This window comes from Trachymyrmex cornetzi, unplaced genomic scaffold, assembly GCF_001594075.2.
Source record: "Trachymyrmex cornetzi isolate Tcor2-1 unplaced genomic scaffold, Tcor1.1 scaffold58, whole genome shotgun sequence".
Lineage (NCBI taxonomy): Eukaryota > Metazoa > Arthropoda > Insecta > Hymenoptera > Formicidae > Trachymyrmex > Trachymyrmex cornetzi.
The window spans coordinates 630,830-648,787 of NW_017299893.1; the positions used below are offsets into that span (position 1 = coordinate 630,830).

Below are 17,958 nucleotides of genomic sequence, written 5' to 3' on the forward strand. Positions count from 1 at the left end.
ACATCTCATATTAGGAGCACAATTTTTTGACTTTGTGATTTGCTCACTTTTTATATTTCTTTAATTTATAAAAAAAATTAAATTTGAATTAAATTTTAGATAACATTATCTTAAAGCTTATTAAATTTCCTTCAAAATAACCTATTATTTTTTTTAACTCTGCCCATATATAGATTTCTAGCATTTACCCAAAATAAACTCGGTATCTCATAATAGAGGCCTTTCCTCTATAGATATTTTAGATTATAGATATTTACTGGAGGTTATTGCCAAATAAAGAAATCATTAGATCAATTTCTGTTATTAAAAAATTATAAAAAAATTAGAATTACAAAGGTAATAAAATTTAACATTTATTTCCCAGATACATACATGTTCTTCCTGTATTTTCATATCGCAAAACCAAATTTAATACCTACGTTTTCCATTGTTTTAAATAAATCGCCCATACTTCAAAATATACCTCTACATTAAACGTTTGGAAAGACCTTTCTCCTAAATGTATTATTCGGATATGTGTCAAGGGAAAACTTTATGGTAAAACGATGCAAAATGAAACACGCGATTGTAAATTTTGCGCAATTTGTCCGATATTTAGCGAACCGTGCCTCGATTAAATTGACGCAATTTGCGATGAGAAACGTGTCAGTGAACAGGCGTTTCGAGTGTGGAATTATTTTTATGTTTGCAGACTGGAGGGGGGGGGGGGGAAGAGAATTGAAGCTCGCCATTCCGGCTTCCGCTTTGACTCAGCGTCCGACTCTTTGTATCTCTCCTCGCGGTCACACTCGGTGTTGAAAAAAGAGAATTCAAAAATTTAACAGCGCGTAATATTCATAGCACGGAGAAAGGACTTAATCAACGTATGCCCACGAAAATCTGTACAGACAGACCTTTATGTCGCGGTGATTTGAGTAATTTACATGTCTTTAATAATATTATGTTCCTAATATTTCTCTTTCAATGAAGAAGCATCATTATTGTTGTAACCCAGTTTCGTCATGTCACTTTCTATGTTCATTAGCACCGAGGCGCGTATGCGCATGTACGGCATAAGAAGGATTCATTGTCAGAACGCGTAATTATTCACTGGCCATTCGACACGTATCGCTGTTCTACATTCGCGTAACTTGCTTATTCGCATACTATACAAAACATTAATCTGTAGCAGCCTAATACTGTCTACACATTCACATAACTTGCTTATTCGCATACTATACAAAACATTAATCTGCAGCAGCGTAATATCGTCTTGTATATTTAATTTACTGTTATCTAATGTTAATCTGATGGTGATTTTTTCCTTGGACATGAAGGGAGTTATATTTTGAAATTGTATTGCTGAGAATGGTTCCGAAGTGAACCGAAACGTACTATTTTTTTAGAATAAAGATTTAAGATTACATCTTGCATATTAACTACCACGCTGACTTTCATTCGCCCTGGTTTTTTGGATTTTTTGGTATTAATTTACTGTGCATTTTAATGAAGATTATTTACAAAGTCTTAATAATTACAACTATTAATTACAAAGCTCTTTAATAAAATATTTAATATAATTTTCTTCATCTAATTTCCGATGTCCTAAATTGATGATTGATATTTTGTAAATGAAACGTGAAAATTGTAATTGATTGATTAATTAGATATAATGTTTTAATAAAACATTTAATATGATTTTCTTCGTCTGATTTCTTATTTCTTTATCTTGACTTTTTTTCGTCTTAATCATATCTATACTATTAAAAGACGTCTCTCGCGCCAAATATTTTATTGACTTATTTCTTTCAATGTCAAATTTTTATGCAAATATTGAGAAAAAAATAATAAAATTGATTTTATAAATGGCATAAAATAGAATAAGAATTATAAAATTATTTTCGAATATAGTAGGATTTAAAAGTATGTATATATTTCAAAACTATTGGTGCTTAAAAAGTTTTTAAAAAATGCAGAAAATTAAAATTTCATGTTCGCGATATATTGTATCGAAAAAAAGAATCATAAAGAATTAATGTTTCTCAATTTATACCATAAAATACTCTAAAAATTATTGTGGAGTCCGCAAGCTTGCAGATAATTCACGTGCGGTGAAATTGAGAAAAATTTATCCTATTCATAGCAGATTACCCCTACAAGGATTTCTTAAAAACAGCAAAATTATAATTTATATTTTGCAGGAGTTTTGAAGAGATAGCAAATACGTGAGTGATCGATGTCGGTCCAATACGCCAGGATGACTTAGTCATTAGTTATCCGCGCCCACCCTTGCATAACCCTCAATTAATTATTATCCTGATAAATGTCACAAGCTACGTGTTTCGACAATAAATCGTTAGACCGATGATGCGCGGCGCACTACCGAGGTGTATACCCAATTGTACAGGTGTCATGTAATTTGATAATCGGGTAATACTTAAGGTTAACAATCTATCACATACCATGATTACATGCGATAGACATTAAAAAATTAAACGTTAATTTCACGACTAGTGTAAAACATATTTTAATAAATTAAATTTAATTGTTCATATATATAGAAATATTAGTGCCGAAATTATACACATTAAAATTATATAAAATTTATAAGATAAATACAAACAAATCAGACAGCAAACGTTTCATCTCTTGATTTCTTTTCAGTGCAGTGAGAAACGAGCAGAAATTAGACATAGGAATAAAAAGTTCTGCAACGATTCCGCTTCCCACAGTCAATAGATGAAAATTCTAATAGTCAATTTGTAAATTTCAAGGATTCAAATGAGGAAACTCGTGTGAAATTAGCCCCCCAACTTTTGAAAAAATTAACTTTCTATAGTTTATTCGATTGCTCATCGTTTACACATGTATGCATGTATATGTATATTTTAAATTTTCGTTTGCATATTTCTGGTAAAAAAGTTATTAAAAAAAAAAACAATTTTGGGAAACTAATTTCACACTAGCTCCCCCCAATCACGAGCAAATTAGATTTAATTAGTCTCAATCGATAGATTTTCGTTTGTACATTCCGAAACAAATCAATTTTTTGTTTGTATTCTTCAGTTAAAAAGTTATTAATAATTAAAGTTTCGAGGACAGTCTTTTCAGATAGACAGGTTTAAATATAGTAATTTTTTAACTAAGGTTATGCAAACAAAGAACCGACTTATTAGAGCATTTTTTATTAACTCCAGAATCATAAACTATCGTAAATTTGACATGCATCAAGTTAGTTTATAATTCTAGAGTTAAGTAAATCAATATTTGCATTGTAATCTACAGAAAATGATATATGCATATGCATATATATATATATATATTTCTAAAGATAAACAAAATTTTATACCATGTTGTACAAATTTAGGTTACAGTGGTTATAAAGGCCAAGTTACTATCAAGTTAGACATGGCACTAAAATCCATATTTAGATATGCAGTCTGTACTGTGTTTTCGTTTAGAGACTGTCGTATACGCTATCTTGCTTGCAACGAAAATAAACAAGTCTCCTATCAACACTAGTCTAGTCTTTCAAGGGAGTTCCCAGGGGACTATTCGAGAAACTTTGTTCCCAACCAACAACGCTTCCAAGGTGCATCACCGAGGGATAAGAGTGCTAGGAACGGCTGGAGAGAGGAATGAGAAACAATAATATTACTTGACAAAGAACAAGAAAAATTACGAGGTAAAGAAAAGGTTCTGCACGTCATGGGACCGCAAACGCGCTTCAATTCACAGAGATAATATTTACTCCCCACCATCGAGATAATGCAACGGCAAAATCGATATTTGTGCAAATTAACTTACTGTTAAAAAAACGTAAATTTTGAAGAGGGCGCGAAAGTACAAAAGTTTATATAACGTCTCGGGGCACTTTTCGTCGTAAGAAAGTGGAGAGATGACCCAGTTAAATTACAAAAGAAAATTTTCGGTAAAGTTTGAACGTCATATGTGCGCATCTTTACATTCTCTGAAAGTCCTATAAATTCAAAAGCTTTACTTCGAATTCAACTTCGCTCGCTTTCAACTTCGGTTCAAGAGAACAGAAAGCGAGATTATATCAACCAGGTTATAAGCACGTTTGTAATCAATGCACAGTTAGAATGTCAAAATCCTTTTGGGACTTTACGGAGAAGTTTCGTGCTTCATGGCTTCTCGATAGCTTCGGAATACGCCTCTTAGGACGAAAAGTATAAAGAAACCACGCTCGACACGGTAGATGGAAAACAGAAAGATACACAGCGAACGTGTGAGATATACATATATGTAACATGTATACGGCCGCATTTGTGCACAAACACCGATTTCATACGTGATGGATGTTTGAATTCCTCTACAGAAAACAAGTTTCGACAACAGATCGCTTGTATCACGTCATGTATAATTTCAAGTTTAGAAAGCGTACCTTGATCTTGGATATACATTTTTCAAACCATTCTACGTATTATGTTATGTATAATACGATGATCTGAAAGCGATAGCTCTTATGCAACAATTATATAATATATTAGAATAGTTATATCATATACGTATAATTATTATTTTTAATATATTATTTTTAATATTTCTAATATTTCTAATATTACTTTTAAGTACAATTGTTATTATTTTTCTTAAAACAGATTAATCTTAAAACTTTGGCTTTTCGTTTAAATAAGAAATAAAAATTAAAACAAAATCGTAAAAATTATAAGATAGGCATTTAATGATAATGGCACAAAAATGCATTTCTATTATTGATAATATCAATTCTCAAATAACATATTATTTAAAAAATATTATACTTAGTCTTTTGTTTCGTTTTTTTATACCGTGTAATCTATATTGTACAATAACACCTATTCGTACAACCATGAAAATATTATTCGATATTTTTTCAGTCGAATAATCTGTGGAGATACTGTGGAGATGCTGTGTGAGATACATTTAAAGTTGATCTTTTAATGGTAATTTCTTAAGAAATGCATTTTATTCTTGAAGCAGAACATTTTAATGAATAAATCTTGAATTAAATTCCTGTTAAGATAAAATTCAGTTAAAATGAGAAACTATATAAAAGAGATTTTTTTCCCTTAACTTATCTTTTACAAACATTTTATTAGAAAAATTTAAATTCTTGAAACTGTATTAGCTCAAATACTATTCTACTTTATTATTAAAATAGTGTAAAGTAAATCAGTGTATTTTTATTTAAACACGATAAATTTGAGACAATATTTTTGAAATCTAGAGAAAGATTATACATTCAATTATGAAAGATAGCGTATTACATTTCTGTTGCATAAAATTTTTTTAAATAAACTATTTTTCTCTTGATTTTAATAAATCAAGATTTCTTATTGTTAGTATGTGACAAATCTTTCTACAATGATAAGTACATTCGACAAATTCGATTCGCGACAATACTTATTCTTTATTTCTGTTCAGTCTTCACTTGTTAGAAGATCAAAGGAAGTATTCGAGTATTTATTCTCAGGCAATCTTCGCTTTGCAAAAGTAATAAATTAATATTATGAAAACCGACAGATAGTAAATCTGTTATAAATCTTCAATTCTGTTATAATGAGGGAGTACCAATGATGAACAAATCTTCAAGCAATAATGGTTTTCTCAATCCCGAGAAGTCTTCGGGGGGAAAAACTTTTTTCTATCTGCAAACCTCATTAGAGAAAATGAAAGAAAATGCCGATTATTAAATATTTAATTTACTATTTCTAACGATTGATGGTTGAACATGTACATAAATAAAAATTATTAATTTATATTAAAACTACGCATTATTGTTACATTTATATTGATTATATTTTCTTTTAATATTTCATGTTCATATTTCCCTTTAATCTGACTTTTTAAAAAATGAAAAAAACCTTCACATATGTCAAGAGATGAAAAAATAAAGCGAATGGTTTTAACAAACAAGTTTTAACGAATTCATTGGCAAAAGTAAAACAATATTAACAGATTTTATATTAACTACACTAATTAAGCACGAGGTAGATATTAATATGCGAATACTTTTGTTTGCAGTGCGCATTGTGGAAGATGTCCGCGACAAACAAAAGAAAATCAGACACATGATGTTTAACGTGAGTTTAATTAAAATACGAATAAACGATCTATGATCTTTCTACATAGAAGCATGTGCACACACGTTTCGATTAAATTTGCATGCAAATATCCTACTGCCTTAACGAAGTGAATTCAGCACATTGGATTTTTCCTTCGTGCCTATACGCGAGCATCAGCAATTCTCGAGATTATCTGTGTTCCGATAAAAAAAACACTTATGCATATGATAGCTCTCAGCGGTATAATCTGCATAAATCGTGTAGGCATATCGCATAACTACTTTTGATCATAAAAATCTAATTTAAAAAAATATTTCTAGAGAGAGAGAGAGAGAGAGAGAGAGAGAGAGAGAAGTAGCAGATTTGGTTAATTAAAAACGATATTGGAAATTAAAGTTTAATCGTCGTCGGATAATAATCGTAAATAAATGACAAAATATTATTTTCACCTCATTTTCCGTGTATTTTATCTCAATATAGAATTTTCATTTTATGCATAGTTTTTGAACTATTTCATGCGAAAAATTGAATTCTGGAAAATAATATCCGATCCAATTTTTGCCAAAGAAAAATTTAACTTTGCCGAGGAATTTGCCAAGTAAACAAGAGGGGTTGTATACAACAAGACGTCAAATATCCGAGCAAACTGCAGTAATATACTCGTTATTGATTATTTACACACAAAATTCTCAAAAATGGAACAAAAACGCGAAATATTAAGAGAGATCTAAAAAAAAATATAAATAATATTTATAAATATAATAAAACAAAGCGTAGCTTTAATAAAAAAATTAGAATTTTTTTTATTCATATTGTTTGACCATCGCAATCGTCAAAGATAATTAATCTTTGAATAAGTAATGTCCGAATATATATATAACATATATATAAAATCAGTATTTTATTATATAAATAGAATTAATAGAATACTAAAATAAAGTTTATCCTAAAAGCGAAACTGCATTCGACTTGCAACTGTTGTGCATACCAGAAATTTAGATTTTATCAGTAAAATTCGTTTTACAAAACACCATTTTTTGCTTGTGTTGAAAGACATTTGTCAATTTCCAATTTATCGTGAACTCAGCGCAACACGTAAATCGTCGGTCTTACGTGCACCACTCTAACGATTTGCATGCTCCTACTTCGGACAGTTTACCGCAACAAATTTGATGCACGTAAAGCAACGGTTTTACGTGCCGCATATCCAAGAAAAACAAAAAGGAGAAAAGAGATGAAAAGCGATCTGTGTTTTCTCGTACTCACCCGCGCCAACGCCACTGCCGGGAAGCTCTCCCACGCGAGTTGCGTCTCTTCACCTGGGTTCCCGTGACGCTGACCTGCGAGAATCCTCGCCGCTGTGAGGGTACTCATCCCCATGCCGTCGCCGACGAAGAGGACGACACCGCGTGCCATCCCAGTCGGCGGCGTCGTGCCGCTGACGCTGGTACTCGCTGCCTCCCTGATCCGCGTCTCGATCGCCCGCGTTGCCGTTTCATACCAGGCCTCCCTCTCTGCAAACAAATAGGCTCGATATATATCACGCGCGAGCGATGTAATCGGATCGGTACAATTGCAAAATGAAACATCGCCGTAGGTCATACGTAACGGGATTCGGGTTTCAGAAAAGGCAGGTCAACAATTTGTATGCGCAAAATCGTTCTATTCGCTCGCTACGTACACTGAAATTATATTCGAGATGATATTGCCTGGTTTTCCTTTTCTCTTTTTCTCTGTCTCTTTTTTTTTATTTATCATATTTTGTATTTTATTTTTTTATTTTATATTATTTTATTTTTTTAAATTCATTGCATTTTTTTGTAAATAATTTTCTTTAATTTTTGTAAATTTTTTCTGTTCTCTTTATTATTTGCTTTAATTTGTTTATTCTTAGAGGGCAGCTCTAGAATAATAATAAACCCTCTATATCTATTTATCTATTTCTCTCTTTCTTTTTTGTTAAACTATATATATATCTCTTTAATCCTCTAATACAATTGTTTTTATCATACAGAAGCATGATAATGTTGATTTTTCATTTAAAACAAATTTGGCTTTTTTCGCGAAATAGTCTACGTGTTATAATTGTTTATTAAAAACATATATCTATAATTAAATATGTATAATTATATTGAAATCACGTATAATACAATTCGACTGTAATCGTTGAAAATTAATACATGAATTTGATTATTTATTTTATTATTTATTTTATAATTACTATAAAATTAGCGCATAATGTAGTTTTGATTGTACTTTTAGTGCAAAAGATCGTTCATAAAACTTTAAAAGTATCACGTGTAGGATCTAAAGTAAAATATACTAATATATCCATTTAAGAATATATCTATTTAATTTACTAATCATATTCAATGTATTCATTTAAGAGTATCATTAAAGATAATAATAGGATTTAAAAGAACAATTCTAGGTTCTACTTATTTCCTTTTTCAATTATTAAACGAACAATGAAGCACGGAATGTTTAATAACATGGAAAGCTTATGTCTCCTTCAAATAAACTTCTTTTTTCATCGCATTTTCTTTCCAATCAGTAAAAATGAGCAGAAGCCACGAATAAACCCTGCATCTTAATATCTGGTAAATAATCTTAATCCTAGGTTCTCATTGAAGAAAAAACTACTAAAAAATAAATAACACGTTTTTCAATTTTGCTAATTATGTTTTAATGTACTGGGTGGCGTACAAAATGTCATATTATTCGATTTATACATGACACATTTATTTTTAATAAAATTGATACTAGTTATAGAATTGATTGCCAAAGCCTGAAAGATAAACAAATAAATAGTCTGACATTTCGTGCGTCATCCTACAATTATCTTACAAAAAGAAAAAAAATTATACATTAAGAATTAATGGTTGCTTGAATTAAGTTTTTAAAATAATTTAAAATCTTTAGTATCTTTCAGTGTAGTGAATATTTTAGTAAATTAATATAAAAGAATGTGACAGAGAATTAAAGTAATTAACAAGAAATTCTAAAGAAATTTTGCAAAATTTATACCCGTTTTATGTCCAAAGAGCAAAACTTGTAGCATCTTAAGTGGAGTCGCGTGTCAAACAAGTTTTAAGGTTAAATGATTTCGTTTGAAGCTCAGCAACGATATTGCCGGAAGCAATAGGGTTTACCGAAAATGGCAGTTTCTCTGAAACTGCGGCAAACGAAACCGTCCGTGCGGTTGTGGTTTCTCCGATTCTCATAGCTATTCCCGGTTACGACTCGATAATGGACAAGTTGAACCGTTCTAATATGAATCATAAACCAACACAACGAATAACGGGTTTGCGGAAACAATAATCATGTTGGAATAGAATACGATTGAGTACTACAGAATGTTGCCCTCCTATGATCCTAATAACGCAATGAATCATACATCGTCAGGATAAAGATTTCTGCTGCCCCTAGGAAATGGAAATAACAGTAGAGGAAAGTTGCCGATACTGACATAGGTCTCCTAAAGTGACATCCCCTTATTTCTCAGAAACTAACTATTGCACTTTATTAATACTAATAAAATCATGATCTGTTTAGCTAATTAAAGAAGTACAAACTCATAATTCATATATTTGTGGCTTATTTCTATACTAAATCAGCTAAAAACCAATTCTATGAATCCGAGAAAAAAATTCTTACGGTGTTCTTTTGCAAATTGCGTAATTAAAATAATAGTGACTGTATTATTGATAATATTATGTCATTTTAAATGTTTATATAGTTTCATAAATTAGTTTTCTTTACAGAATAGGATATATCTTTATTTATAGATTAGGAATGTTAGTATTATTGCTTACTATGTCAGTTTTGGAGCCCATTTTGTCAGACGCTCATTTTTGCATAACTTACGAAAAACTTAATTATTGCAAAATTGCAAACAGTATTATAAAAATTGTTTATACTATCTGATAGAAGACACTTTTTACTTTGTATTTATGTTTTTGAAGATGTATTTTTACCTTTTGTTTAAGAAATATTGTCTAAAAACGAAGTGATATGTCGGTATAGGTGACCTTCCTCTAAATCCATAACCTCGCAGGTTGAAATTCGTTTTATGGATAAGTTTACTGCTATTTCTATTTCCGTTAGCGTACGTAGATCTAAAGCAGTATCCTGATTGGCTCATTGATTTAAGTTCAAGTCTTAAGGTTATTGTTACAGAAATATTGTCTGCAGCAGCCCTAATGCCTGTTTTATAATAGCGTCGCAAGCCGTTAGTCGTAAGAAATTGGCCAATTACAGTTAAGTATGAGAAGAATAATTGACTATGATTGGTTAATTTCTTACGGTTTATCGCTTACGACTTTATTGTAAAACAGACATAAAACATTGTGCGTTAACACCTACACTGAGAAAAAAATATAGTCAATTTTAATAAATATTCAGTTCAATACTGCTAACTAAACATTTACTTACCATAAATAAATATTTGTTCAGTAAAAAGAATGATTGCTAAATCAAATTAACGTTTCGTGTATCAAATAAATATGTCTTTATATTTAATAAATATTTAGTTGGCAGTATTCAACTAAATATTTATTAAAATTGACTATATTTTTTCTCAGTGTACGACTACGACTCACGTTTCATGACTCAGTTACGACCATCTTTGTACTGAAGTCCATATATTGTTAACATTTTGTGTTTATCTCATATATACGTTTTTTTTTACCCAATGCGCTTGTTGGAATGAATAGGAACTATAATATATTGGAGTATATTGGAACATGCGACGCGAACAAACTTCTAGTAATCGATGGAAAATTTTCTTGATCATTCGCGTGGCAAAAAGTGTCGACACAAGTTGACACAAGTGTCGTTCTATCTTTCTTCTATCTTTGTTCTGTAGGCTGGGCCCTTCTGTGGTACTAGTCGTCTCTATATGCCAGGCCTTTCCATGGGCCAAGTCCTTCCGTGGGTCAAGCTCTTCTGTGACCAGACCAATCTGTGATATAGGGCCTTTCTGAAGTACAGGGCCTTCTGTAGGTCAGGCTCTTCCGCGGGCCAAACCCTTCTGTGGAACAGGACCCTTCTGTGGGGTTAGCTATTCTTTCACTGGTTTTATTTATAGTGCGTGCGTGCGTGCGTGCGTGCGTGCGTGTATGTGTATCAATGAGACAGTACCGAATCTACTGACTTTTTTATCATTATTAATGCGGTAGGAATCTGGGAGAACTGAGGTGTTGTAATGTATAGTAGTATACAGGGTCCTTTTGTGGGCTAAATTTTTCTGTAGTATAGGACTCTTCTGTAGTTCAAATCCTTCTGTGGTAAATGGCCCTTCTGTGGGATGGTGATTTTTTTGGAAGTTCTTTTCAAAAAATCTTGGCCCTCCTAAAACGGAACTTGCCGCTCCTACCAGGGTTGTACGCGTTACCGTTACCGTTACTTTTTGAAAAAAGTAATTCGTTACCATTACTCGTTACCAATTTTAAAAAGTAACGCGTTACCATTACCGTTACTTGAAAACGATTCGTTACTTTTTCATTACTTCTTGTTATAATGCTAAAGTAGGTTATTAGATTTTAAAATTATATTAGCTGATAATTAATTTAATACTAAATGTGAAATAAATATTCAAACTTGAAGCTCTTTACTAACTAGTTTGTATATAGAGCAAGCCTTTCTCTATATTAAACTTACCTATAGTTTTACTAATTTTAACAGATAATTTAAACAGATAATAGATTATACATGGTTTTTAAACGTTAATGTTCCCTAGTAGAAATAAATCGGTGAAATCTTTATCAATAGACCCATTTCAATATAATTCATAATGAAATGAGTCAATTGATAGAGATTTCAGCGATTTTCAGTAATTTCAACGATTTATTTCCACCAGGATTACTATTATATGTATTTCAATATTTATTGTCCGTACCAAAAATTTACAGTATATATATGTAATGTGAATTATATATTTTCAACATTGGCAGTGCCTATTAGAACACAGTATAAGATATTAAGTACAAGATACGTTTTAAGAAATTAAGAATAAATTATAAAATAAGAAAATATTAGGGAATTGAAGTAACGGTAAAAGTAATCGCTAAATTCGTTACCGTTACTGTAAAAATGTAACGACGTTACCGTTATCATTACAGACTGAAAAAAGTAACGAAAACGGTAACGGCGTTACAAGTAACGCGTTACTTCCCAACCCTGGCTCCTACACATAGCCTAGGTTAGTCTCCAGTGCTAATATGGCATTGTACGTCGTACGAACAAAATTATTTTTAAGAATATTTTTCAATTTCGCACGAGCGATTAGTGTTCATCAGTACTGTTTCTCCGATTCTTCGTATAATCTTGAGAATGCTTGAAGATTCTGAAAACTCTTATCTCTCCGTTTATCTAACACTTTACCGGAGAAGCACAAGAAAACAGCACGAGTGCACTTTGCGTTGAACTAACCCATCCGGAATTTAACCAGTACACGAAGAAGCAGAAATTCTCGTACAGTTACTATTCCAGCTAATTCATGGAAAATTCAAACCCTACGACGCAACGTCGACAACCCGTAGCGCGAAAATACGAGACGCATTAAGCCCAATCTACATAAGACGCAGAACGCAGGTCGTAGGTCGCAAGTGAAACGTATTTCAGATTGTAATAGGTCGCAAGACTGCAATAAGTAGGGCGCAAGACGAAGGACATGAAAGTTGAAGTTCACCCAACTTTCTGAGTAACAATCGTATTATAATTAAAATACGTTAGATTAGTTTCTAGTTTTGCGACCTGCGATCCGTTCTGAGTCTCATGTAGATCGGGTTTTATTCACAAATGTTTCATTCGTCGACTCCGAACTTTCGCTGATTTTTGCAGCGTGTCGTTAATCGGTGCATCGCAAAATCCGAGAGATTTTCCGTGAGAAATGGTCTTGAGACTCGCGTTGGACGAGATGATAACATGATTGCGATGTACTCAGCAAAATAGAAATCACGCGACACGTAACATTTCTATGCATTTGATCGGATATGACGAGTTCGCATTTACATATCTCGGTTGAACGACACAAAAGTAATTTTTGAATTTTTAACTCTATCACAAAGTTTGATTATTAATACTTCATGCGACACAAATGTCATTCTAACGATGAGTAGAGCGTTGTCATTAATCATGCGACCGAGTCAATTAAAGAACAATTGGCAATCAGCGTAAGGTAAAAGAATACTCGTTTTCCCGTGTTAATAAAATTACTTCATATAACTTTTACGTTTTATTACGTAAACTTTGTTAATTTACAGTTTTATATCAACCATAGTCATTGAACGTTTCTACAATAATTCGCAATTGTATTTTGCGAACAAATCAAAATATACAGAAACATATTTTTAATTAATGATTGGCAAATATTATTCAACTCTTAGTACGCACAATGAATCATGTTTCAAGTTAATTTCCACCATAATCATTGAACATTGCTACAATAATTTACGAGTGTATTTTGCAAGTAAAGTGAAACATACAGAAACATATTTATAATTAATGCACTGAACAATTGGTAAATATTATTTAACCATTAGTATACATAATGATTTTCCATTACTACTCGCGATGGGTCGTGTCCTGAATTAATTTTTGTGTCCTGAATTTCTTTCGTAAGCACACAAAAATTATTAAACAAATTCTTACATATACTTAACATTTTCAAAAAATATTCGTAAGGTTATGTATTTAAAAAAATTGTATATAAATCGAGAGGATAATCACTTAATGTAATCGTGGGACAGAGTCCTCGAAATAATTATAAAATTCGTATGAAATCTCTATGTATAATACGAGAATTATATATGCAACCACGAGAAATCATTGTATAATATTAAATAAAATCGTACATTTTAACAAATAACTTCATATATAGTAAAAAAATTATTTGTAATCAGATGAAATCATATAAAATCAAATGAAATCATATAATCAGTGGGACAATATTTCAGCTAGAGTGGTTACCCTCTCGATATAAATGTTATAACTGATTATTTGGCTTTCAAATAATATTTAAAAAAAACAAATGTATAGGATTCGTGTGTAAGGATTACTAATAATATCCATGAGACTTTTAGTTTTAAAAATACCATAAAAAGAAATGTACAGCGTGTAATCAGAATATAAAACAGATTATCAATAGAATAGTTTTATATTTTTCAAGATACTGGATTCTTTCATTTCAATATTAATTGCATGATAAATCTTGTTTTATAATTTTATAATAGACAACAGTCTAATAAGATTATATCTCAACAATTATATACCAAGACGAAATTATTATACAGGGTGTCCCGAACTTTTTTGCCAATCACTTTTGTGTAGATAGAGCGGACTAAACTGAGTCGAAAAGTCCTCTACCATTTTGCAATTTTCGCAATAGTTAACAAGATATTAATTACTAAAAATTGCCAAATATTGGTTTGAATAATTTTTTACTCAAATACCATGAATTTTATAAAAAAGCTGCAAAAGACAAAAATAATTTATTTTCTTCTCATAAAGTTCTGAGAATTTTTTCAGAATTTTTTGATACCGTATTTTCTCATTTGGTAAAAATAAGAAAATGCAGTACTAAAAAGTTAATAAAAAATTCTGAAAAAATTCTCAGATCTTTATGAGAAGGAAATTAATGATTTTTGTCTCTTGCAGTTTTTCTGTAAAATTGATAATATTTGAGTAAAATTATTCAAGACCAATATTTTACAATTTTTTTAGTAATTATCTTGTTAACTATTGCGAAAATTGCAAAATGGTAGAAGACTTTTCGACTCAGTTTAGTCCGCTCTATCTACATAAAAGTAATTAGCAAAAAAGTTCGGAACATGTATAATCAAATATTAATTCGCAATGAATGGGATATCAACATCGAAGTAATGATACACTTAGAAGACATCTATTTTTAATTTAATGTAACATCTATGCGTTGTACTGATGTTGGTCAAATATTGACCGAAACGTTTACAAATTGTATGTGTTAACATATTATTTCGAAATACATTAAATTTATCTCTAATAACATCTTGAGCTGTGCACGGAGAAAATTTTATATTTAAAATTACTATAATGTGGTAGTAGCTGCGGTCTTCATGTAAATTATAAGTTTAAATGCTATAATTATTTTTTTAAAAACAATAATACAACGTAATTTTTACACTTTTTTATAGTAAATTTTATAGTAAAATTTTTTATTATAAAATCAAATCTTGTTGAGTGAAAGTTAGTATTGTAAAGATAAGTAAAAAATATATACCTAGCAAATTTTGTTTGCGTACCATAGCAAAAATTAACTGTTTTCATATGAGAATATGGGTTAACAAAATAATTACTTTATTTATGTGATAAAAATTAGTATTACCATAGTAAAAGTTAAGTCAAAATTATGTTGTGAGGGTCCATACGAAAATTCAGGACATAGTAAAGTGTAATTTAAAATTATATTAAAACTTAATATAAAATTTTCTCCGTGTGGCTATATGCCTTTATTGTATATTTATATTTTTAAGCCACCTTCAAAAAGTTTAAAAAAGTTTAAATTTTATAATAATTAAAACGTTTAGAGATTTATATATTTTATCGCTTAAGAGTCGACGTAAAACGCAATACTCGTGCAATCATACTATCAACTGCACAATCCTTCGTATGCGTAAATGTATTTTCTTGATATTCGGATATCTACGCAATGACGATATACAAAATCCTATTTAAATAGCTTTATCGAGCTTTTGTGAATATTACGAACGTTGCGAACTAGGTTACACCAGTTATATAACTGCGGTAACCAAATTATTATCAACACGATACCACTGCGCACGGAGACCGACAAAGTCCCAGCGACGTTCAAGTTTTATATCTCACGGTGGAATCCTTGCTAAGAGGATGTTAAATGGCGACGACCCTTTGCGACCACAAAAACGTTGCAATAAAATTTCCAGCTTAAGAATTCACGGCACACACAAATGGATTACTCACACCAGTACACTTACGCGAAATACGATTGTTAAGTGCGTGAGTATGATAGTGGAAAAGACATTAGCAAAGCGAGATAGCACTAAGAAGAATCGTCAAAAAATGGAAAATAGAGGCAAGGAAATGAAAGAAAGAGAATCATCAAAAGATTCCGCCGAGAATTCTGAACAACTTTGAGAAAAGTGAACTGCTTATCCCAAGAGGACTTATTATACGAGAATCAGATAAAAGATTTTAATAAAGATTTCAATAACCACACTGGATCGATTTTTGGGTAATAAAGATTTTAATACAAAGATATTTATTAAGGAACGCACGCATTTTAATACGCTATAATAAGAATAAATCTTTTTTTTTTCATCTAATTACATTACGAATAAAAATAAAAATTTGATCTAAAAACATTTCTTTAAAAAATTTTCTAATATTTCATATAACGTAAAAATCTATTCTCCAATTTGAGCAAGGATAAGTTTTCATAACATTCCAGAAAAAATTCAAGAAACTCAAGTTTTTGCGACCATCCATAATGCATAATCAATTTTATGAAGAATGATTTTTCTCTCGGACTGTAACCAACTTAAGAAAACATAAAGTGGAACGTTCCTTTTAAAGGGCAAACTTCGCTAGATACTCTTAAAAGCGTCCTCTTTCCAGATCCTCCGTATAGTCTAAATTTTTGTCGTCAAGAAAAATGGAAGGCAACTACGATAAAAATTACGAAAACTTCAACATAGAATAAAGAGCAGGTTGCGCAAAGAAGGTTATACGACAGGTTTCATTGGCAGTCACAACGCAGGTTCTGTGATCAAACGAAAGTGTATAACGCTTTTATGCTGCTTGCTGCTGCTTCAAACTTCTTTGAAGATTTTACAAAGGTCTAATAATTTATACATGGCTAATTTTAATTGCAGTAATATCGATTAAAGTCTTTTCTTTCTTTCTGAAACACGAGTTTCTTCGTGGTCACATCTCCTGAGAGTTTTATGTTGGTCACACAGGGGGCAAAATGATCCCAATATTTTAATTGAATGTCGCATTTAAAACTTTTGTTCTTTAAAACCACAAAAATTACTGAACATATTTTAAACATTGCAGAATATGGAAATGCAGTGGCTTTTAAAGTTATTAATTTTAACATATTTGAAAAAATCACAAAGGCTGACGTCCAAGAAATATGCGGTTGGAGGTGCAAAAAGGATATTTTAAAGGCAATTCAAGTCCCGTTTTAAAAAAAGATCTTAGAAATATAAAATCTCGCACCTTTTTGGAGTCCTCTGGTGATCACGTTAAATATGTAAATTTTCATGATAAAAACTGTTTAACCGACACGAAGTATAACAGTACTAAACACATGACAAAGATTGTGTTATAATTTATGCCACACAGGTATATGTAAAAAAAGATTATTAATACGGAAAAGCTTAAAACTTTCACCGCAGTCTGTCGCAGAAATCGGAGCGTGTAAATCGTAATTTCATACGTGAAATTTCGCATTCTAAATTTTGTATGTTAATTACGCATACAAACTATGTTATGATAATTTCTAATTCCTGTCCGTGCTTTAAAATGTGTGAGAAAATTATCTTTACAAAAATGAAAAATTATTGTAACATTATATGTAGGAAATAAAATCCGAATTGATATATTTCTTGAAAGAATTATGGCAGAAAATAATTTTATTTTACACATATTGTATATTTATTGCATTTGTATCAAATCACAATTAAACAAGATACTATTTTATTTGAAAAATAACAATATCGTAATTGAGTTTGTGGTATATTCAATATTCGATAAATATAAAAAAACCCGATTGTTCCTGATTTATAATATTATTTCAAACATTATTATGAAATAAAATATGCATAATTCGCAGATTTTTTGTTACCAAGAATACATTGTATGAAACGATCTTCAAAAGTTTAAATCCACA

General features: G+C 30.8%; 1 protein-coding gene across 1 annotated transcript in view; it reads right to left on the reverse strand.

The window, feature by feature from the left end:
• The window catches only part of LOC108766385 (membrane-bound alkaline phosphatase-like), a 98,517-nt gene that overhangs the window by 58,492 nt on the left and 22,067 nt on the right, over positions 1 to 17,958 (reverse strand). Inside the window, exon 2 of the mRNA XM_018515647.1 lies at positions 7,314 to 7,561. Within this exon, the coding sequence (XP_018371149.1) occupies positions 7,314 to 7,561 (248 nt within the window). The remainder of the gene's footprint in view (positions 1 to 7,313; positions 7,562 to 17,958) is intronic.